This window comes from Artemia sp. Qi Xiang Cuo, chromosome 7, assembly GCF_049724085.1.
Source record: "Artemia sp. Qi Xiang Cuo chromosome 7, ASM4972408v1, whole genome shotgun sequence".
Lineage (NCBI taxonomy): Eukaryota > Metazoa > Arthropoda > Branchiopoda > Anostraca > Artemiidae > Artemia > Artemia sp. Qi Xiang Cuo.
In genome coordinates, this window is record NC_142800.1 from 25,026,015 (window position 1) to 25,050,481 (window position 24,467).

The window sequence follows — 24,467 nt, forward strand, 5'->3', positions numbered from 1 at the left end:
ATATCTGCAGTTAATTACGGCTTTGCATTCCTCGACTTTGTCTGACCACGACCCTATTTTCAAGTCCGGATGCTGAACCCTAATGACCTGACTTGGGGTGGATTCCCTTTCAAACAAGACAGCTGTTCGTCAAACACTGGCTTTGAAAAATAAGGGTTCTACGGTGTTATAATCCTCACAAATGGTAATTACAAAAATAGATTTAAACATAGAAATTCATTTTAAATTTTTACAGGTGTTAGAACAAGGAATAGGAATTTAACAACAGTCATAAGTTTCAAATTACTACTTCATTGAGCTATTACGTGTAAAGGGGCGTAGCCTGATGTCACTTAGGAGGGGATCCGGCCCATTTCAGGGGAGTAGAGGACAGGGCTGTATCCAGGAGGGTTATCCGGTTTGAGCCCCCCCCCCTCCATTTTTTTTACCAGATTCGTATAAAATTAAAAAAAAATACATGTAAGCAATTTTTGTGGCATTTTTATATACCCCCTCCCCCTCGAACAGAAATTATAAATACAGCTTTAAAGAGATAGTCCCACTAAAAAAGTAAACATTTTTAGTAGTAAATATTTACAGGTAGGCCTACTTTATATTCCGCAAAAGCAAAAAGAACAAAATTATTTTCTTATTGCTTTTCTTTTTTGCATATTCAGACCACTACAGTGGTTTCAACCACAGGCGTCATCCCTTGCTTCACCTAAGAAATATTGGTACCATCCCATTATGCGGGCCTCTCGGGTTGATCATTATAGAGTAGGCAATGATAAAACCCGTTTTTAACGTCTTAAAATTGTTATAGAGCAGGCAATGATAGAAAGTTTTCATTTGCGTATACGATATTAAACTGTGTTTTTAGGGGGTTTAGGGAGGGAAAAAGGTACCTAGGTTAGGTTACGTATTTAATATATGCAATGCTTTACCCCCCACACACCCCCACCCCTATTGTGCAAGTATATAGCCCAAATTTGTTTATAAACTATTATATATTCACCCTATTTTATTTTATTTCATTACCATTAACCAAACTTGACTTTTTAGAGGCCCGCATAATGGGATAGTACCGAAATATTCCCAGTAGAGCCTCGTTTTCGCCCTCTACAAAACCTAGAACTTGCCATCGGGAAAATTCGAAAAAATTCCAAGAGCCTTTAAAATTATACATTCATGCCGAAAAAACACACACACAGACAAAAAAAAACGACAAAAAAAGTATACTGACCAGACTGTCAACTTCGGGGTCCGCCAAATAATATGGTTTTTCTTGCCTAATCTGAAAAGAAAATTATACAAATGAAGTAAAAGTGACTAGATACAGCTAGAACATCATCATAATCATCAACATAATAAATAAAAAATTAAAATATTGTTTCAAGACTATTATTAAGACAATAATCAACAAAATTAAAACACTTTCCCCTTCAAAAACCACGCTCAATCAATTGCGGCTTGAAGCAAGTAGCAGGGGCATCAATTGGCGCAGGAGAGCGTGCAGTGGGCAATCTCCTCTCTGAATTTTTCAACCCTCGCCCTTTCCATTTTGAAAAATATTTTTTTGTTGTAATTTCATTCAAATATACCTTATTTTAGTATATTTTTCGAAAAAAAAAATATAACCTCTCCCCCCAGACTTTGAAAATACACTTCCCCCCCCCCCACCCCTCCCCCCTAACTCTATATTTTCATGTATATTTTTCGAAAAAAAATAAAAAAACAAAATTTTTAGTATATTTTTCGAAAAAAAAAAAAAAAATATAACCTCTCCCCCCAGACTGAAATTAAAATTTGCCCCCCCTCTAACTCTATATTTTCATGAATAAGTATCCCTGGAAACTAGGAGGAAATGGTAGAATACAATGGCATATTATCTTTTGAAAAAGATTATATCGAGAAGAACTCATCTGCAAATTTCGAACCATTACCAGTAGAAATATGGGGCCAGAAAACTCATACGGTGCATGCATCTCAATCACCATGGGTGTCAACAGAGGGGAGACATTACCCCTCAAATTTACCTCCCTGCCCCCTTCAAGCACAGCTCCCACTCCTTGGGACTATTCTCAAGATTTTGGACATTTATGTTATTTGCATTCAATATTCTGGGATTCTTTTTCAAACCTTGAGATTTTTGGCCAGGTAATCTCGGGACAAAAATCCTTCTCAGTTGCAACCCTGCCAAAACTGAAATGTAACAAAGACAATGGTGCCAATCAGGGCCGTATCCAGGATTTTTGTTCAGGGGGGGGTTTACTAATTTTTGACTTTTTTTGGGGGGGGGGGTTTACTAATTTTTGACTCAGTTTTCGACTAATTTTACTGATTTTTACCTAGGATTTACTAATTTTTGACTTATTTTCGAGTCGGTCAAAAATTTCGGGGGGGGGGGGGTTCAAACCGGGTCAGCCCCCCCCCCCAGGATACGGCCTTGGTGCCAATTCCCAAAAATGAAAGCGGGGCAAGATTTGTCCCTATAATCTATGAAGATAGGTAAAAGTATTTTTCTAATCTAGGGGGGAGATTCCCCCTCCCACTTGATGCCCCTGAAGAAGGAGTGGAAGATTTTGTATTATTCAGGAAACTATGACACATTTGCGAAAGAAAAAACCTTTGTTCAAGCTTTTACCGGCTCCCTTTGGAACTGAATGCAGGCTTTTAAATTTTTTTTGAGCCCTAAATCTCTAATTTGGAAGTAAACATAGCGCCTTTTGATTTTGGACAACCAACATTTTCTGAGCCCTTCTTCTCTGGAGATCCTTTTTTCTGCTGCTGAAAACACAACTTCCTCGAGGCATTTGAGGACGTTGGCTGATTCAAATGAGTGCCATAAGAATTTATCGTTTTATGGACCTCCTTTATGTCTTGTTATAAAGATTTATGGTGTCTTGGCAGTGAGTTTTGCAGATCAAAATCGACCAAAAAACACAACTTGACGAAAGCACAGTAAAGAAATTAAGAATGACCAACGGAGAATTTTAAGGGATATTTTAGATTTATTCTCAAAACAACTTGCTGATGTAGATATGGTAATCAGACACAAAGAATTGCCTTGTTGTTTGAGTTTGGTGGACCAAAATAGATTTCTTTTTTGCCAGTCACAACTACTTTCCTTCACTTCTTGGGTCGAATGGGGGAGGGGGTTGGTTAACTAATGAAATTTCCCAAGCATTTTTGAGAAATGAATTTCCCGAAAACTGGTAAACAGTGTTGTCCAATGCTGTCTTCCAATCAAATTAAATATTGTTCATTAATACGGACAAACGATGATTATATGGTAGTATTTTATATTTGAATTTCCTTTTTCGTGCATTTTTGCTGTTTTTATGTTATCAAATAAACAAATCTTGGCTTTTACAAAGACAATGCCTACAAATTAGATCTATTGAATTGGTAAGATACAAGGTTGACACAGACAAGATAGTCAAATAATATTTATATTCGTGATTCTTTAAACCTCGTCATTCTTATCTTTATTTCTAAATATTTGTATTTGATTTTTCTAGCATGTGTGCTCAAATATCAAATTCCAGTTTGCAGGCTGGACTTTCCTTAAAGGAGAAAACAGATTACAGAAAATATTTCAAATTAGGACTTAGTTTCAATTTAAATTAAATTGCTTCTGACGAAAACAAATGATAAAATGAGAGAAGTACATTGTACACAGAGATACATATCCAAGGTATTTTTAATTTAACAGTCATCTAAGACAGCGAGAATCTTAAAGTTGGATGTTATTCTTTCAACATCTTTTTTTTTCATTTATTCATTCTTTTTACATCTTTTTCAGTTTTAGGAAAACGATGCTGATTATTTTACTTTAAAATCTCGTATTTATTTCAAGGGAGGGGGGACTTCAATTTCTTGAACTTCCGGTTTATAGTATTTTAAAATTTTAAGCTTCTTCATTTACGTTTTCTGATTGTAATACAAGACAAGTATTGCGCATAACGTTATTTGTATTAATAAATAAATAAAAAAAGCAAAAACAGTCAAAGAAGCTTGGCACAATCTTCCCTGAAAAGAAAGAATTTCAGCCAAAAGGTGTTAAGCAGCAGCCAACTGTTTCGTTTGGATTGCACCAGTCAACTGTTTCGTTTGGATTGCACCAGCCAACTGTTTCGTTTGGATTGCACCAGCCAACTGTTTCGTTTGGATTGCACCAGCCAACTGTTTCGTTTGGATTGCACCAGCCAACTGTTTCGTTTGGATTGTACCAGCCAACTCTTGCTTTTTTAGAAACTTTCAAAAAATATTTTTTCTTAGCTTTTCTTTAAGCGTTAAATTTTTTTATTTCAAAATAGACAAAACATTTTGAATTATATCAGTTCTAAAGATCAACTGCACTGCAGCAGGGGTGTGATTTGCTATGAGGCAGGGGGCAACTTCCCTCCGATCCCATCCCCCCATCTGAAACTAGCGCCTTCAAAAATCTTGTCGAAACTAATATATACCTGCATAATTCAAGCATCCAACAGATCAATTTTCTTTTAGTATATCTTTGCCTTTACGGTACTATATGGCTCATTTTTCCTTTTTCACTGTCATTTACAATTGACAAGGGAAAATCGACTTCAAATTTGCCCCCTCCCCAGGATTTAGAAGAAATTACGCCACTGCACTGCAGCAGCCCTTTTGGTCAGAGTCAATGTATTAAACATGAACTGCTTAGCTGATAAGTCAAATAGTGTGAGTTACAGACATATTTTACAACAAAGCTTTACAAAATACGACATTTTTTTTAAATACATCTTTGTTACTTTTTTGCAAGTCAAACAAAATTTCGGAGGGAGGGAGGTTCAAACACCATAGCCTCACCCCCCTGGATACGGCCTTGGCTCTAGGGTATATCAAACATATTTTGGCGCAATGAACATGGATGCATATGGGTTCAACTCTAAGGGAGGGGGTCAGAAGACGTTTCCTGGGGAGTGAAAAAAAGACATTTTCAGGACACTATTTTTTATTTTACCACAAAATCCTTCCGAGCAATCTGGGAGGAGGCAGATGGTTTTTGTATGCAATTGAGTGGATATCCTTTAAGAAAGCAGCGATAAACTCAACTACTAACAAATTTGGTTAAAGAGAAAGAACTCATGCAAATTCGTAACCAAAGGGACAGTTTATTTGGGCAATTTCTTGAAAACCATTAGGCTAGACTACAGGTAGCAGATCAACAGGCAAGTCCATAAACCCCCCGAGGTCTGTCTAGCTGTAAAATATTTCCAAGTTAAAAAATTAAACCTGGGTGACTACAGGGGGGCTTCTAAGGTATAACTTTCAAAGTAAAGTCCTTAGTAATTGAAAGAGACAGAACAATGGACCATTTTTAGTGGAATTCAGGTGGAATTTATACCAAAGAGGTTTCCCAGGTGAACATAGATTTTCCCTAAACGCGGTGGGCTGCACCAGGGGTCTCTAAAGGGTGGCGGCTTTGGAGGGTAGTCATAATCGTACCCAAAAAAGCGAAAAAGAAATTTTGAAAAGTGACAAGAATGGTAAACAAACGTTTGAAGTAAGCACCAGAACAGGACAATGATACGCATTGAATCGTAATATAATACATCAGATTCAAGAGGTTGTCCAACCTCCTCCATCCGGTGCAAATCTCAAAGGACCATTTCATCCTCCACATGGGGTACACTTCCATCATGCCCTATCTCTTTGCGCCACGCGTGGTTCGCTTCTGCTATGTGATGTGCGTGCCACCTATGGTACACAGTCTTTCAGAGAGAGGAACACCTCATTGAAATTAGCAAAGGCAACGCTACCGTAATAGAAGGTCCCTCCAGTGGCGTAGCCTAGAGGATATGAAGAATTCAGCAGCTCCCCTCCAAATGAACAAAAGTAAAAAGAAAATGTCAACCTATATAAAATCATGTTCAATAGCCAGGAGCCCCTCCTAATCCTGAAAATTAGTCTTTATGCAACCACACAGGGCCCTTCAGGTGCGGGTCCGTCAGGACGTTTCCAGTTTCCAAAATTTTCAAACATTTTCCCATAGTGCTTCTACTTTTTTTTCAGCTTTTCCTTTGAAGGAGGGGAGAGAGGAATGAAGAGCTTTGAGTCGCTCATGTAACTTGGCTTCTTTAACACTTCTAGTTTTTTTTTTTTTTTTTTTTTTTTTTTTTTTTTTTTATGGCTAAAGGAGATATAAAATGGAAGCTTGAAAATGTTGACCTTAGATATTCCTATCTACCATAAGTTGCTTACTGGAGAGTACGCAAGTTAATACTAAACTGTTCACCTCCACTGTATTCTTAGAATAGCATCATTATACAGGCATGTCGCATTCCTCCCTGCGTAACGTGCATGTGATATTTTTCACTTCCACTTCTGCATGGGAAATTTAAAGAAATTTTAAAGACATGATCATTTCCAGATGTCAAGCGGGAAGAAAAATCACTGTCACATACTAATTTTTTTTTTACTCAAGGGGTCTAAAACGATTTAGGGGTGTTTCTTAAATTACAAAGCTTTGTCTCAGCGTCAATTATTCCGAGAAGATTGTAACCAAAGTTCTAATAAGAAACTGACGATATGGCGTATTTTCTTGTTTTGTTACCAATTCTGTAGGTTCCTGAATTGGTTGCTGTAATTTAGATGGCGCTGAAAGGCATTTTTGAAAAAGCTAAAAGATGGTTTGTGCAATCTGTTTTCAGTATTTTGTTGGTTCTAAGGATAGAAGTCTTTTTTTATAAAATGCGGTACATCTCCTTTTCTCTAATGTGGTATTAGTTGAAATTCAGATAAATTGATGTCAGGACTGCTTTGTCTTATCTTGGAGGCTAAAGAAAAGCCTTCCTCGTTTAAAAGACCATCCACTAAAAAAAAAAAAAAAAAAACTAACCTGTAAATGTTTGATGAGTAGTATGCAGCATTTGATTAGTTAGACCTGGGGGTACTTGTCTAGACTCCGGTAAGGGCGCGATAAAAGACAGTATCGAAATGTCAAACATGCTATTGATAAACAGGTTTCCGCTGACTAGTGAGGTATAAACAAAGAGTTTCTCACTCCAGAAACTACATTTAAACTTTAGTTTTTTTGGGGTTTAGAGGGGCTAAAAGGTACCTAGGTTGGGTTAGGTTACGTATTTAATATATGCTATGCTTTACCCCCACTCCCCCTAATGTGCAAATACATAGCCCAAATTTGTTTCTGAACTATTATATTTTTATGCAATTTTGTTTTATTTCATTAGCATTAACGAAACTTCACTTATCGCGCACTTACCGGATTCCATACAAGTACCGACCTGAGACTTTGTTATACGGGTCTTCGTCACATATATTTACTATAATTTTTCTTAGCACAAAGTTGTGGTTTAAGAGTAAAATAAGGCAAAAGGCTTAAGAGTGCATAAGTCAAAACCAAAATTCTAAATAGTGAAGCTTGTCACAGTTTATGTTATTGTGTGCATTTCCGAACCAGGAGTTATTTTCGTGAGGTAACAGAAAAAAAATATTCGTGGACTCAAAATTAAAAAAACACAAAATATATTTTTGATAATTTTAGCAAGAAGCACCCAGAGATTCAAGGAAATTTAGGATTTCAAGGGGGGTAAAAAAACCCCTAATTGGGGATTTTATTTTGCAGCTTTTGAAATCCAACAATCGAATCTAAACCCAACAATCCAACAATCGAAACTAAAAACTCTTAATATTTTATCATCTAAGTAGACCATAAGTTTCATTTCAAAGAGCCCAGAGCGGAGGTCTTTTTGTCTTTTCCAGAAAAAATACGTAAAACCCAAAGCTTACTGTTACAGTTTTCTCCGCTACCCTCTAAACCCATGCCACTCCCAAGAAAGTTTCTACAGAGGTCCTTGAATATTGATGTTACTAAATATTTCTTAGGCATTTGTTTCTATCCCTTTTTCCTAATTCCCGAGCTCATATCAGGCGGATATACTTAGGGATAGTTATTCCCCTCCAAGGAAAATGTTTCTACTATTGTGATTAAGAGAATGGAGTTTATGTGGTGAGAAATACGAATTCTATTCAATGCAGTTGGTTCAATTTTCATTCTTTTCAAGCCATTAGACGCATCGATTTGAAATGAGCAACGACCGACCGAAGACTAGAGATAAAAATCGACACACTTCCAGTGCATCAGTGTATCCGTCAAAAACACAATTCTCGAGCTTCGACATTTTTAAGATAGATCGAATTGGGAGAATTTTTGGGAGGGGAGGCGGGGGAGTTGTGGTGGTGAAAAACAACATACTGTCAGTTTGTTGTGATAATTTTTAGGAGCAACCTCGAGGAGGTTCTCGCATCTCCTCTCTCACGTAGACCCAACAAGTATGGTTGAAATGAATAATAAAATTCGGTACTGTTCTTTTATCTGTAACGCGCGTGCGATAGATGATAGAAGAAACTAGTCAAACGGGTATCTGTCAATAGAGAAATCGATCGCAAACCGTTGTTTGTCATTGCGTTTACAATGTTTAAACTATTTTTGGGGGGGTTTAGGGGAAGAAAAATTACCTAGGTTAGGTTAGGTTACGTATTTAATTTGTGTCATGCTTTACCCCCCCCCCCTGATGTGCAAATATATAGACTAAATTTGTTTTTAAACTATTATATTTTTATCCTGTTTTATTTCATTAGCATTAACCAAACTTCACTTCTCGCGTGTGTTACAGATAATAGAACAGTACCTAAAATTCTTTTAATATGCTCTTTTTTAATTGGGATTTTATATGAGTAGTTAAAGGTTAGGAGATTTAGAATAGTGAAAGGAAATGTAGAAAAACCTATGGGAGAAATATATGAAGGTAACAAATTTATTTTCTAGAAAAGGAAGAGGAAACGAGGAAAGGGGAGTTACATCCAGAATATCTCAGTGTGGATCAAACACCACAGGACAAAAGAAAGAAAAAAAGAAGAATTTAAAAATATTTATTGGGCAAGGATTTTTGGTACTCCTATGTTATACCTACTCTTTTATATATGTCAAACAGAAGACGCGACAGAAAACCCGTTTTGTACGGGTTGATTCAAGACACAGCTATGCATTAATGAATGCTTAGGGTGGTTTTCAATGCGTTGACGATATTCAAACTGTTGTTTTTTGGGGCTTAGGAGGAGAAAAAGGTACCTAGGTTAGGTTAGATTAGGTTAAGTATTTAATATATGCTATGCTTTACCGTCAACCCCCCCCCCCCTAATGTGCAAATATATAGCCCAAATTTGCATCTAAACTATTATATATTCATCCTATTTTATTTTATTTCATTAGCATTAACCAAACTAGCAGTATATAAAAGAGTAGGTATAACATAAGAGTACCGGATTTTTTATGTTTCTTAGTATTATATTCAAACCAATATTCGGAAAAAAATTTAAATTTTGACCGTAGCTTTTCCCATAAGTTTCATTTAAGGAGACTCGTAGGGCTATTTTGTCTTCCTTTCTGGCATGTGGTTTTCAACAAAAATTTATTCTTAATATTCAACTTTAACGAAAATATTTGGAATTCACAAACAAACATTGCAGTTAGGAATATCTCATAAAAATGGATCTTGAACATTCTTATCTTCACATTGTTTTCACTTAAGAAATTGGCAAGTACAAATATTAATTTTTGAATGATAATCAACTCTGTTTATCTGAACAGTTTCTATTACCATCCAAATAATTTCACTAGATGATTTATAATGATTTAAGCTATTTGAAGATACGACTTTTAACAAAATTGAGAGAAAAATCTAAAGGCTTAGGTTTACAAAGCAAACGGACTCTCAAGAAATTTTCATTGACGAGGGGGCGTTAATTTTCCGCCATCTGGTGTACATCTTAGAATCTAAAGCGTGCCGAAGAGTTCTACCACGCTTGGCACAGTCCCCAAAATGCTTGGCACAATTCCAAAAAACTTTGCACAGTCCCGCCACGCTTGGAATGCGCTACCTGGTGTACATGATTTCTGAGAGAGAGTGACCCCTTGGTCATTAATGCCTAAAGGAGACCCTAGACGGTCAATCATTTTGCCAAAAGCTTCCGTCAATCGATTGTCTCAAGCATGATTGACCGTCTAGGGACCTGCTTGACGCTTGAGTCAAGCGTTGACCGTGATTGATAGAAACTTTGAATGACTCAATCAATTTGATCAAAACCCTTGTGTTACATTACCTTTGATCGAGATTGAAGGGTTGATTGAAGGTTGATTGAAGCGCCCTTCAATCGATTGACGGAAAGTTTTGATCAAAATGATTGACCGTCTAGAGCCTCCTTAAAGATCGTATCTAACAGTTTCATACTTTAGAAATAATTGCCAAAACTGTATGCTAAGCTGTCCTCAAAGGGAAAATCAGCAGGCCAGTGTATGTTCAATGCTGTTTTGGCCTGCTAAACCCTCCCCCCCCCCTTATGAAATAGCTTAGTAAATGGTTTTTGGCAATTATTTGAGAAGTATGAGTCAAATAGGACCTTTAAAGTTGATACCGATGATATTTATTTGTCTAAATGCAAGTATATAAACATATACACATGGTTTCTTATGGTAGGACTGCAACCAAATTAACAAAATAAATCATGTAATCTTTCTATAAAATTACGATATGCTTCTATAGCTAGGATAAGCTGATATTAAAAAAGATAGAAGCTGCCCCCCCCCCCCAAAAAAAAACAAGTAATCCCCGGATAGACGAGTTCTATGTGTAGAATCCATGCAAAACTAGTAATTTTGTCATTTGCAAGTATTTTGTCATTTGCATAATTGATTAGTTTCTTGTAGAGTAAGAGTGGCTAAAAATTCGAAAAAAAATTGGCCAAGGTTTGCAATTTTCCCAAGATAAAAATACTTCAAAGCAACCAATTTTAACGTATGTAAAACATATCGACAATAAATAAATCAGTTATTATTATTATTTAAATCGAGCAATAACTGACCACAAGTTGTAACTAAACATGGAGTAAATGTAACTTATATTCTTACGCAAGTATGCAGGAATTACTTTGGGCGAGGGGACATTTTTTTTAAAACTTTTTCACATGCTGAACAATAGTCCGTGTAGCGCAAGTACCGATCTCTTGATTTTCTGCCGTCAGGCGGGAATGCAATGGGTTGTTGGGGGCAAGTCATACAACGAAGGGGACAACAATAAACAAAAATTTTATTTGAAAAAAAGGAGGGCCCAGACATTTTTTAATTTTGGCGTGACCGGGCCCCGAGGCCTCCGCTGCATATGTCCCTGCTTCTTTTGGCTAACAAAACAAAAATAAAATACTTTTTGCTAAATCCTTACACAGGTTCTTTAATTAACAAGCTATACCATTTGACCAAGAAACTGTCCTTAATCTTTTTACATGGGTAAAAGTTCAGTACCAACCTAGTAATTTTGTCGTTTACGAGCTCTGTGGGTGCTTCTTGCTTTAAGTTATTCTGTCCCTCAGAATGGCTCATAAATATATCAATGGACCCCAAGCTTCAAACAATGATGGCTCTACCGTTTAGGGATATAAATGGTCTGAACTTTATTGCATTTCAGCTCGTTTTTTGTGTCTGAATATGATACGCTAAGGACTTTTAAGGGTTTATTAGTTAACTTGTAAAATTTTCAATGGGTTGAAATATGGAACCGTATGGCGATGGTGTCTCAGTAAATGCGCGTTGAAATTTGGTAATGAATTTGTTAAGATTTTCACAAAACTGGGTGGTCAAAAGAAAGCAATATGTCAAAAAAGTTAGTGTGATTGCGATTCGGTCGTAATGCTGTCTTGGTGGCAAACGCCTATTTGCGTCAAAGACTCTCGCAATTTTTTAAATGAATGCTTGACAGCTCATTTAGGAATTGCTTATTGAGATTTTAATGTGTTAGGTTGGTACTCTTTTACTAAACGGACTCTTTTATATAGTGCTAGTTTGGTTAATGCTAATGAAACAAAATAAAATAGGATGCATCTATAATAGTTTAGAAACAAATCTGGGCTACATATTTGCACATTAGGGGTGGGGGGGGGGGGAAAGCATACCATATATTAAATACGTAACCTAACCTAGGTACCTTCTCCCCCAAAACCCCAAAAACAACAATTTAAATACAGTTCTTGCCTTCGTTTATATCCCAGAAGGCAGCGGAAACCTGTTTTTCATCATGCGTCTCGGTCTATTTGGTGACTGGTTTGCATTGCGGTATATAAAAGAGTCCTTTTAGTAAAAGAGTACCGTTATGTTTAATAGGTTGACCCCACATTAGAGGCATTTTGGATTTACGACAGTTTTCTGTAAAAAAAAGAAAAAAAAGAACAAATACTTGGCAAAAAATTGGCGTTCTGCATTTCAGTTGCTTATTATCATCCTTTAAGCTGCTTCCATTTTTAGTAAGTTTTACATATTTTTCTTGCTTATATCCAACAAGAAACTTAACAAACTTCTCCCTGCGTTTTTGGGAATTAACATTCAAGAATTGAAACATATTTTTCCTTAAAAAAATGAAAGAATTTTAAAATAGCGGTCTACAACTGAATAGTTGAGCATAAGGGTATTGTCCGGTTTATGGGCTCTGCCTACACCGCTCAGTATTTGGAACAAATATTAATAATCTCGTCTTTGTAATTTGTTCGATTGTGTAATGCGTTGTAATTTGTTTTTGTGTTTTTTTTTTTCTTTTTTAGTGATACTCCGTCTTTTGTACCTTTTTTTGACGGGTAAATAAACAAAATAAATAATGAACATACATTTCTCTCTCTAAAATTACGGCCTTCTTCCAGGTTATGGCCTCATCTTTTCCATATTTAAAACAATATTAATAACTACTGGATATTAGGCAATTTCCTTCAAGATAATTCATCCATTCCCACCGGTAGATGTTTGTTTGAATTTTGTTATTAAGAATCACCATGAGGTTTTAGCAGACACCTGGAGTATATCTCCCGTCTTGAGCATGTCCTGTGGGCGCAGAGTTTATTTTTATTGGGGTCTGACCAACTTAAACGTTAGAATGGCTCTCTTGACAGGTTGGAAAGCTTACTTTTCGTCACAATTGTCATAGAAGCTTGATTACTGAGATATAATGACTTAACGGAACAAATACTGCAGAAAGCGTCAACGCGATGAAGGCTTGGAACTGAAAAAATTTAAACAAATTGGATATTTATTTACAACGCCCGCAAGGATTCATCTGTGCATAAATGAACGAATGAATAAGCGCAGTTTGTTCTTGGGAGGGGGGATTTGTAAAAGGAAAAAATTACCAGAAAATTGTAGGAAAAATAGAAAACAAATCTTCAAAATATGAATTACTAGAAGGAGATCCCATGACCAGCAGTGACGTTAATTCACAAAAGTTTAAAGCTCTGATTCACAACGTGGGGGGCAGGCCCCACTGATAGGGCATGGCAATATTTTGGTGGGCCATGGGCAGGAAGTGCACCCTTCGGCTGACTATATTTTAGAGCTTTAATTTTGAAAAAAAAGTATTCTTCATATGAATGATGTCACATTTGCATTTAAAGAGCCATAAAGATGCGTGATAGCATGGTAATGCATTGCATAAAAGGTGTCAATATTTGGTGTAAAAAAAAGGTGTCAATATTCAGTCAATATTTTTCATTAGTATAAAATTTGTCTAGAGACCCAATCTAAAGACCGAAATTTAAATACACGTAAGTTTGATACAGATAAAATTTAAATATCGCGAGGGGGCATCAGCATTTTAAAAATGCCTTGGTGGGGCATGACCCAAAATCGGTTGGGAACCGCTGGTTTAGACGGAGGGTCAAAATATATGGTACTGGTGCGTTATCTGGTCGCTTTTATATATTAATGAGAGACGAAACCCCCCAGACTGGTTATTTCTCAATATCGGTCTCTTGAAATGGAATGCAAAGAGTAGTTTTCATTGGGTCTACGATATTTAAACTGTTGTTTTTTGGGGGGTTTAGGGGGGAAAGGTACCTAGGTTAGGTTACGTATGTAATATATGCTAGGCTTTAGCCCTAACCCCCACCCCTAATGTGCAAACATATAGCCAAAATTTGTTTCTAAACTATTATTTTATTTCATTAGCATTAACCAAACTTGACTTTTTAGAATTGACCATATAATGCACCAATACCAGATATATTTCTCAAGACCTAATGGGGAAAAATTTGTCGTTTTTTTTTTTTTTTTTTTTTTAGTAAACATACAAAACGGGCATTTGTCAAATAAAATAGCCCCTAAACAAGGAATTTTTCAGAATCTAGAAATCGGAAGACCTAGCGGGGCACATGTCCTCCCCAAATACCTAGTGCTATAGGTCCATTCAGTCAAAATTTCAGTGGTACCTTCAATGGTAATCCAAGGGAGCTACAAAAGAAAGCACTATTTTCTGTATAATCTGTATTTTCACACATTTACCGTCTTTACACAGTTTTTAAGGTGTAATCTCCGAGCTATCGTTGGAGGGGTGGGAGATGGGCCAAATTTCTCTTATCCGCCCTGTGTGCAAAAATGCAAAACCTAGCGAACAATTAACTCATATTTAATCAATGAACTAGTATAGGTAGGCTTTACCAACTTCTTCCTTCAAACCTTAGGCCTCTCTTCTAATTTTTTTTTTTAATCCCCACCCAACACCCTCGAGAATTCACACGGGCGGTACTGATAAGAGGCTACAATAACTTTCCTTTACAGATCCTTTTATTTTCAGCATTTTCCTTTTGTGGTACTAAATTAAGCAGCCAAAAAATCTCTTGTCGCATTAACCCCTCCTCTAGAAAATCATCCCCCCAACCCCTTGAAGGTTTCATACGGGTACTATGAAAGAGACTAACATAGGTTCACTTTGCAGTTTCTATTATTTTCAACACGTTCATTCTATAGCACAAAATTACATTAATGCTAACACAATTATTAACGCCTTTTGTTGTTCTTTTTCTGAAGTTTGGCATATTTTTTCCGACACATTGTTGTTAAGTCAGTATTTATAAGATAAGAATCTCTCTTGCATTAGTACGCTGTCTGTCTTTATTATGTAAATGATGCAGCCTTCATTGTTTCCTATCGCTAGAACATAACAATGCGATTTGAATTTTTCATCAGTTTCCTTTCAAATAGATTTGGCTTTTAAAATGAGTCAATACCTTCAAAAATTCTTAAGGTTTTAAAATGAGCTTTCAGCTTTTAAAATCAGCTGATACCTTCAAAAATTCTTGAAGGAGCTTGTATAATGGCTTAATGTCCGAGGGGTTAGCTAATTAAAAAAAAAAATTATTATGCCCCCCCCCCAAAAGCTAAATAAAAAAAAGCGAGGGGTTACATTTGAACCCAGTGCACCATCAGCATTTTTCCGGAGGTAGGGAATAAACCAATGCACAGGGTCGTATCCAAGGGGGGAGGGGCAATTTCAAAACCCCAACCCCCCAAAATATTTCTCCGACTCTTGAATTGGGCTTTAAAATGCAGGTAAACAAATTATTTCTGATAAGAAACTAAACCCTTATTTGTGATTGTTAGACAAATTCTATGGGAAGTAAGCTTCTTCTTCTTCATTCTTTTGATACCCCTCACCCCGAAACAAAGATTCCTATCGTATCGCCCCCTTCCAAATTGAAATCCAGGGTACGGCCCTGCCTATACAGATATTTTAAGCAGAATGTTGAAACAAAATCTTTTGCTCAGTAAGCTGTCAAACCTTGTTAGCCTACATTATGACAAAATTTTGCACTTTATATACATTTTTGGTTTTCCAGGGGTTGAGCAGCCAATCAGTGCTTTCGTTTGTTGGCATACTTTCTTTATACATGTGTCTGTGTTTTTAGTGGGTTCTTTTTCCCTGCATTACCAACCATATCACCTTGAAAAGGGAATATGAGGGCGTATTTTTCTTTTATGGTTGTTAATAATTGATTAAATCTATCCATTCAATCATGAATTTAGCCAGAGTGAATTGGAGAGGGGGATTTATATGATCCAAATCAGGGGAAAGTTATTATTGGGCCCGATATCAAATAGTCGCATATGCATGAAATTTTGAGATTCTAGACAGGGTCTAGACCCTGTTAAAGTTTGGTTATGCTATTTTACTAAACGTCGACCATAATGCATGTCGTCAAACTTGATACCCCCTAAAAGCAACTAGAAAAAAACAGGCCTGAGCGAAAAACGATAAGATCACGCATGTAGCAGGATTTTATTATAAAGGCATTTTGAAGAAACATAACTTCGATAAAAACGCGAAAAAGTCAACGAATTATGCGAACAAACGTGAAATATAGACGCAAAAAAAGAGGGGCATGACCTGATCCCCCCCTCCCTCCACTGCAATCTACTTGTTTGCATGAAAAAGATTAATCGATAGGGAGAGAGTAAGTTATTACACATTCTAGATGAATTTAAATTATGCTTGCTATGATCGAAAAAACATCAAACAAATTCTCAAATGTGTACTTACCTGTTTAGAAAATACTGCAATATCCTCGTTGAAAGACTCTGAAGAGCAAACATCACCCCCTGCAACGCCAGGGTCACGCGGTGTACATGTAGCTAATTCACACTTCTCAAATATTAGGGCCAGGAGAGGAAATAAGGGATGACTGAAAATAAAGGATACCACTATTTAGTCTACAATTTGCTACCACTTTGAAAGTCTGAGATTTATTCGTCACTTCTTTTCGAATTCAAACTTTAAGAGTCTAAGGCCCAAACAAAGAGAAAATATATAATTCCCTGGCAAAAGTGTGCTTCAATTCCGTTGGTTTACACCTATGATGTAGTTTCGTAGGCCTGTCACAATATTCCTTAAGCCTGCACCAGAAAGGAAAGATAATAGCCCCGCCTTTTTAAAACCTGATTATTTTCTGTGTGAATTTTAAGCAAATAAAAAGAACGAAAACTTAGATTGCATCTGATTGGTTCTGCTGAGTGAAATTTTAATCCAGTAAAACTACGAGTAATCTATAATTCACAAGATTTTTTAAATGGGAACTCTCTGTGGTTTAGCTATCCAAAAACTTTGTAAATTAGCCGTTTCCAGTCATTCTGAAATACTTCAAAACTTCTAAAGCTAGATTTATACGCATGAATAAATACTGACTTGAGTACTTATTTTGGTTGAAAGAAAAATAATCTGATTTGCACGACTAAATTTGCAAATATGCCTTTTGGCATACTGAGTAGGCTAGAAGAAACAATATTTTTTTCCATTACTGCAGTGTTATTGTGTCATTATAACACTGAAGAATGTGTAGTAGATCAACAGAGCCTTACAGAAAAAGACTTGAGAGTTCACAGGAATCATGGACATCATTCAGGGAATGTTTTCAGCCTTCGTAGCTATACATGGGTTAAATATACATTTTCGGGGGGGGGGGCATAATAAAAATCTTTAAATGACAAAAAAATGTGCTTTGCTTGTTTTTGTTCTTTATTTTCGAATAACAAAATCATAATAAATATGGAGTGAAGCTGAAAAACAAAAACGAAAAACACACACACATGCATTTGATCCTGCGCAGATTCTCCTCATTTTCCAATGTGGAGGTATGTTTAACCCTGCAGTTTTCCTTCTCTTAGAATAATTTTAAAGCACTTGCCTCATTCTTACAACTTTTAAAAATCCCAAAACAAGGATTTCGCTTCAGTTCAAAAGGAAATAACTACATAAATTTCTCCATTTTAAGACAAGTAGCATTTTTCCAATAGGTTAAATTCCCCATCTTTGACGGTGTTAAATATAATTTCTATCCGTAGATGCAATATATCCAAATTCACAGTTAAGCGAATAAGAAAACTGTTATCGGGGGAAGGGGGTGTCTAAACGGGTGTTTGTCTGAGAAACATTTTAAGGGAATTTTCAGGGTTTTTTTAGGGGCATTCCCTACTCCTCTCAGTTGGTACACATTTCAATCATTAATCTTAACCTTTTCCACCTTTTAAATAATATTTCTTGTCACCTTTCTCCCTTTCCCTTTTTCCTATTTTCACCTTTTAAACAGTTTAGAAAAACCATACATTAAATTTATGCTTTTCTCAGCTCCTTTACGATTGTTCGAACATTTCCCCGTTTTCTCTTCCCTAGGTATAACAAGAGAATCACCTTTGTTCCCTTTAGAGTTTTCCCTGGCATATACTGCCTGAAGGCCCTCCAAGAAGTGCCAAAGATGGTTGTAAACTTGGATTTACAGTTCTGAATCACTCAACTGAGGCTTTATAGTCTAAGCTTAGGACATAGCAGGTTAGAATTGAGAAAAAATGAAGGGTATAAAATGGAAAAAGTATCCATTAAGGTAGTACTGATGTAGAGTATTCAGAGCATAAGCATAAAAAAGGAGAATAAAAACATGTTGCAAAAAATTTTCGATATTGACCAGCAGAAGAAAAAACATCAATTTAAATTTCATGTTTTGAATGGATTTAGCCCCATCTATAACAAAGGGCGACATTCTAGCCGCGTAACAGAGTCACTATAAAGCAGTTAGGCAGTACACAATCAAAAGGCATTATCTCCGAAAATGCATTTACTTTTCAAGACAGAATAGGCCAATTATGCTAGATAACAAATATCTGAGATTTTGAAGTAAATAAATACTGGTTAAGGCCAATAATATCGAAAGAAATGACAAATATTTTACTAATGCTCATGACTCGTCTTCAGCGCAGAAAAAACTTAAGGAAAACTATAACATCCAACAACCAAAGAAATAAAAGAATAAAAACCCGCTAAACAAAGATTGAAAAACAAAAAAAATATACAGTTACAGAACTTGAAAACTGAGACTAAACACAACAGTATGGGTCACCTTCTGAGACTATCAGATTCCAAAGAGTACCTAAATCAAATGAATCAAAAACATTATAATTGTGTCATTTAAATTTTCGCGAAGCTATGTCAGTAGGTTCCCAATTTAAATTTCTATTTCTTGCGTTCTCATATGAGCTTAGAGAATTTATTTTACCCTCTTCCGTAAAACGTACCATAATTAAATAGACTGTAACTGTAATTCTCCAAGCGTCTCTATTAACCACAGATCTGAAACATGTGTTTTTTGTAATTTCCCAAAAATTCAACATTCTCTGAAATTGGAAATATTTTTCTGATCGAACAAGATGATGGGGTTTCGCACCTGACATCAAGTAGGGGCCAGGGAGAGCTAAGGCAGACCCTGAGAATAAAAGGGCAATAGAAATCTTTACTTTGAGAAATAAGTCAGCATGAATTTTCCCCCTTTCTTGTATTCAAGTGTTTTTAAAACCAAGTCATTTTAGTAAAGATATTAGCCTACTACTTATTTAAAAGTTTTAAGTCGTTGAATTTATTACCATTACACTATATCATTAGAACATTCCGCCTCTCCTCCCTAGTAAAATTTCCTAGCTATGTTCTTGGGTTTTTTGGATTTTTTTTTCAGAGAGGGTTTTACTCATTTTTTTTTGGGGGGGGGGTCTACACAAAAAAAACTAAAAAAAGGATACAAAATTTGTTTATGTCCATTTTTGTTACGTTTTTACGAGTCAGACAAACATTTCGGGGGGGGGGGGGGTCAAACGCCCTAGCCCCCTGGATACGGCCTTGGTTAGACCAAATATCCTCTAATAGCGCAGATCAAAAAAATTCTAGTTCGCAACCTTTACTGAGAGCCTTATTCACTTTTATGTTGTGTTAAAGAATCCTTCTGTTCGTCGTTGAAGAGTAGGGCCTCTGTTAAAGTTACTACATGAACACAGGATTCTAGAAACTTTTGCTATCGTTACTTTTGGATTTTTAGTTAAAAAAAACAGGTCTTGAGCAAAATGCACCATATTTGATAGTGCTCCAAACGCATCAATCGGTGACACCTACACAATATATAGATGCAGAGTATTTATGTACTAAAAAAAAGATAGACAGAATAAAAACCAAAAGTTGCAGAAATTCACATTTTTAGTAGAAACGGTGTTTCCTTTGGTACAAACTTCTCAGGCGAAAATTGATAGCTTTTATTTAGAATTTGGTTGTTTCATGTTTTTGATTGCGTTGGGTTTAAGCGAAAACAGAATTTTAAATAGATGACGCTTCCCCGATAAAGGGCAGATATGATCAGGCTTCACCTTTGCTCGCAGGCAGGGTGAAGCTTGACAGTGCAGCCATGTGAAACTGATCGGTGAACAGCATGAGGACCACACAAAGATCTGGTCATGTCCATCGGAACTAATGTGTAACAAACCAGGAGACAATTTAAGGCAAGGGTTAAATGGTCCTCCCCCTCGTGACGTCCATAGCCTTAGCCCTGACTCAAGAAAAACAGTCAGTGTATGTCTGGAGAGATTAAGATGGCCATTAAAAAAAAAAGAAGAAAAAACAGTACCCGTAAATTGCATCTTTGTCCCGTTTGAGCACATCAGGTACAGATGATCCCATCACATGATTACTAACAGAATTCACATGGTTTGTAGCTGAGGCCACCGCTGCCTGGTAGGCAGGGTGAAGCATCCCGTGTGAAGCATGATGGTGCAGCTGTTGTGTAATTGATCTATGAGCAGCATGAGGATCATACATTGAACCACCCACATCCATTGCACCATAATGTGCTAATCCTGACTCGTCATACTAAATAAAATAAATTAGAATTAGATAAATAAACAAAAAATGGCAAATTTAAATAAAGAAATGAAAAGTAATGAAGAAACAAAAACTAGTAGCCGTAAGCAAGAACAAAAATTAAGTCGCATCATTATCGACTAGTTCGAAATATTAAATTATAATGCATTTTCGGTGCTTGTTCCTTAGTAGAAATTCCGATTGTAACAAAATATTACATATTTGTTCATAAATGTGTAATACACACAGCTTCTTGCTAAAACGACACTCTTAAGTTTCAAAAAAGCGCTTGAAGAACCCATTCTCAAGACGCTTTTGTCTCGTCAGTTTTTCACTATAGACAGTCAATTTTAAATAGGTCCTATCTAATTCAAGAATTACTATCGCTCTTAAAAACTGAAATAACCTGGATAGCACCACTAAATAAGTTAATAGTAAATTTTGAGCTGAAAAAAGAACAACAGCATTTAAACTATAAGGTCCGAAACTGGCTTCTTATATATCTTTTATAATATACCTTTTAGGACACTGTCCTGGGTTCCTCTAGCCTATATAATCTTTTCGCAGCATAACTTTCAGGTTATCCCATTGAAATTTCCTTATTCTACAGCGTATGAATTAAACTTTCGGCTTCTTTCATTTTAAGCTTTCTACAGCGTATGAATTAAACTTTCGGCTTCTTTCATTTTAAGCTTTAGCTAAATTTGTTGCAGGATATCTTTATAATTTGCCTGATTGATGGCTTAAAACAGCTTACTTATCTGATTATCTTAATTATCTAAAGATTTGCACTTTTCAAGATTCACAGGCATCAAAACTTCAAAATCACTTTCTAAGATATTGTGCTGAATTCCCGCTGGCTGTGAAATCTTTTGGCAATAGATATTATGGAACTGATTGCTTAAAACCCCAGTAGCGTTGATTCATGGAATTTTAGAGGGAGGGGCAAAATAACATTTTCCATATGTAAGGGGAAGGGCAAGTATGTCGTTTTTTTTTCACGAAGGTACCAAGAAAAAGGCATTGGTGCTTATTTAGAATCCGATAAACACGCGAGAAGTGAAGTTTCGTTAATGCTAATGAAATAAAACAAAATAGAATGGAAATATAATAGTTTATGAACAAATTAGGGGGGTGGGGGTAAAGCATACCATATATTAAATACGTAACCTAACCTAGGTAGGCTACCTCTTTTTGCCCCTTCAACCCCATAAAGCTAAAGTTTAAATCTTTGTCACGGGGTGAGCGATACCTCATTAGGCAGCGAAAAGCTGTTTTTCATAGAGCATCTTTGAGATTTCGATGCGGTCTTCCTCGCGTGTTTATCGGATTCTAAATCCTAGGTACCCATTTAAAGCTGGGTAGACTCTGGCTGAGCCTACAGTCACACCACTGACCCCCGTCCCAAACCAAATAATTGAGTACACTAGAATTTGAACACCCGTTCACTGAAGATCTACACTTACAGGGATTCACAAACGGCACAACTTTCCACATAAAAATACGATGAAAATCATCCACACAAGAAAACCCGAAAATGGTTTGTTATACCATATCTTTTATGATATTGCAATTAAGTGTTTAATTGATTGCTTAAAAAACTAAACACGATGTTTAATAGTTTCATTCAATATATACACTTAAAGGGATCAACAATTTTAACAACTTTTCACATAAAAATCATTCACAAAAGAAAACAAGAAAATAGTTTCTTATAACACACCTTTTATGATATTGCACTAAGTATTGCTTAATCGACTGCTTAAAAAAAAACAACTTATTTACTAGTTTCATTCAATGTATAAACTTAGAGGGATTTACAAATGGCACAACTTTTCACATAAAAATATGATGAAAATCATTCACACAAGAAACCATAGGCGGTTCTATCCAAAAACCTGCGAAGAAAAAACCCTAGGGATTGAAGCACTTTAAATGCCATACTACAGTCATGTTTCGTGTACCATAATAGCCATTAACGCTTAAATGTTCGGACAAGGATGTAACTCGGAGCTGAGAATAGCCGCATTCTGGCCGCAAAACATTTGATGCATTTAAATTTGAATATTTCCTTCCAAAGAACAACTCTGCTTGGCATCTTTACAAAGATACATTGCATGAATATCTTTTTGAAGAGCTCTAGACAAGAAGAGATGGTGACATTTCAAAATAGCCATCGTGATATCCCAATAAATAGGAGCAGGGAAATTGAAAGATATGAGGGCTCTTAGAAAAGGCTTGCGTCTCACTGAATTATCAAATTAAAAAATAAAATTAAAAAAAATGCGTTTCGTAAAAAAAGAAAAAACTGGAAATCTTAGAACCTAGCCTAAGGTGTAAAACAGTCATATCCATTGGAATTTATTATAGTAGGGGGTAGGAAAAAAAAAACTCACACACACAAAATTGGCCAATTATATAGAAGCATCTCACAATAGCCACCGAGCTGTTAATATCTCAGTAAATGGGGATTGGGAAATTGAAGGGTATGAGAACGATGGATCATAGAAAATCACGTGTCTTCAAAGTATTATTATCCTTTTCCCCAGGCCACAAGGCATGGCAAGAAATGATCAAAGAAACTTTTTTTTTGGGGGGGGGGCTCATTCTATCGGAAACTGAAATTGCTTGTGTCTTTTAAGAGTGGAGAGTGACTGACGGCAGCCGGTCCTTCTCCCGTGCCTTTTTCTGCTACCCATTCCCAATAATCCCCTATGATATTACATCAAGATTTTGTGACAGCCATTTTGTTCAAAATAGTCGGAAAAATTTCCTCCTATCCGCCTAAAAATTGTTGCATTATAATAAGCCTCTATAGGGATAATAATCTATAAACAGTTAAGCAGTGACCAACAGACGAGTTAAGCAGATCAACAGACAATATTGTCTGCAGATACAGCGTATCTGCAATATTCTAGGAGGAGAGGGAGGGCAGAGCTCTAATTTTGGCTTGGGAGAAAGTATTATTCTTGACGAAGGGTCCAAAGATTGGGGTCTCCAATCAGTTTAAAATTTTTGAGACTTAAAATCTGCCTAGATAGACACGAATCTACCCTTTATGAACATGCAATATAGATCGAAAAAAAAACATGCACCCAGGTTATCAAAATAGCTTATCGTAAGGAAGATACTTATCTCAGGAAGGAACAGCTTGGGGTAAAATTTTTTAGAAGATGGAAGGGGAGATTAGAAGATGGAAAATTTTTAGAAGATTGAATAGAAAATACTCTGTATCAAGACTACGAAACAGCGCATCCGAAACAACTCAGGAACGATTTTCAGGAATCGATCTGAACCTTTCAAAGTGTTATGGAGGGAAAGGAAAGAGGCACATCTTTTTTTTTATTTAGAGAGAGGGGTGATGGGATTAACAAATTTGTGTATCACAATAATCTAAGAGTTTTGGTACTATTAGCCACAAAGGATTTTTAGACCTATTCATGATATAGCAGTTATTCAAAAAGAAAGACAGTATATGCAGGGAAGGTTTCAAAATAGTGCATAAGTAATATCTCGAACGGCTGGGGGGTCGAGTTAGAACTTACAGGGGGCGTTTGAATAGGTTTAAGAGGGTCAAAATATTTTTGTCTCTTCAATATTAATTTGCCTAAAAAAACGTCGAATTTTTTGTGAAAAATCAAAGGCTAGAAACGGCACTTGTGCATTATAACTAAACCAGCGCTATGCATGAAAGAAGTCAAGTTTGGTTAATGCTAATGAAATAAAATATGATGAATATATACTAGTTTAGAAACAAATTTGGGCTATATATTTGCACATTAGGGGGTGAGGTGGGGTAAGCATAGCATATATTAAATACGTAACCTAACCTAGGTACCTCCCCCCCCCTAAACCCCAAAAAACAATAGTTTAAATATTGTAAACTCAATGAGAAACCACGCTTTGCCATCAATTTATATAGCAAATACCCGTTTGCCTGATTTCATGCCTGGTTTCCTTGTACAGTCT

The 24,467-nt window shown here is 36.2% G+C and overlaps 1 protein-coding gene across 1 annotated transcript in view; it reads right to left on the minus strand.

Annotated features, from left to right (window-relative positions):
* The window catches only part of hth (Meis homeobox homothorax), a 225,812-nt gene that overhangs the window by 192,521 nt on the left and 8,824 nt on the right, over nucleotides 1–24,467 (minus strand). Inside the window, exons 2-4 of the mRNA XM_089092120.1 lie at nucleotides 20,266–20,507; nucleotides 16,374–16,515; nucleotides 1,223–1,273 (exon numbers count right to left, since the gene is read on the minus strand). Of these exons, the coding sequence (XP_088948246.1) occupies nucleotides 1,223–1,273; nucleotides 16,374–16,515; nucleotides 20,266–20,507 (435 nt within the window). The remainder of the gene's footprint in view (nucleotides 1–1,222; nucleotides 1,274–16,373; nucleotides 16,516–20,265; nucleotides 20,508–24,467) is intronic.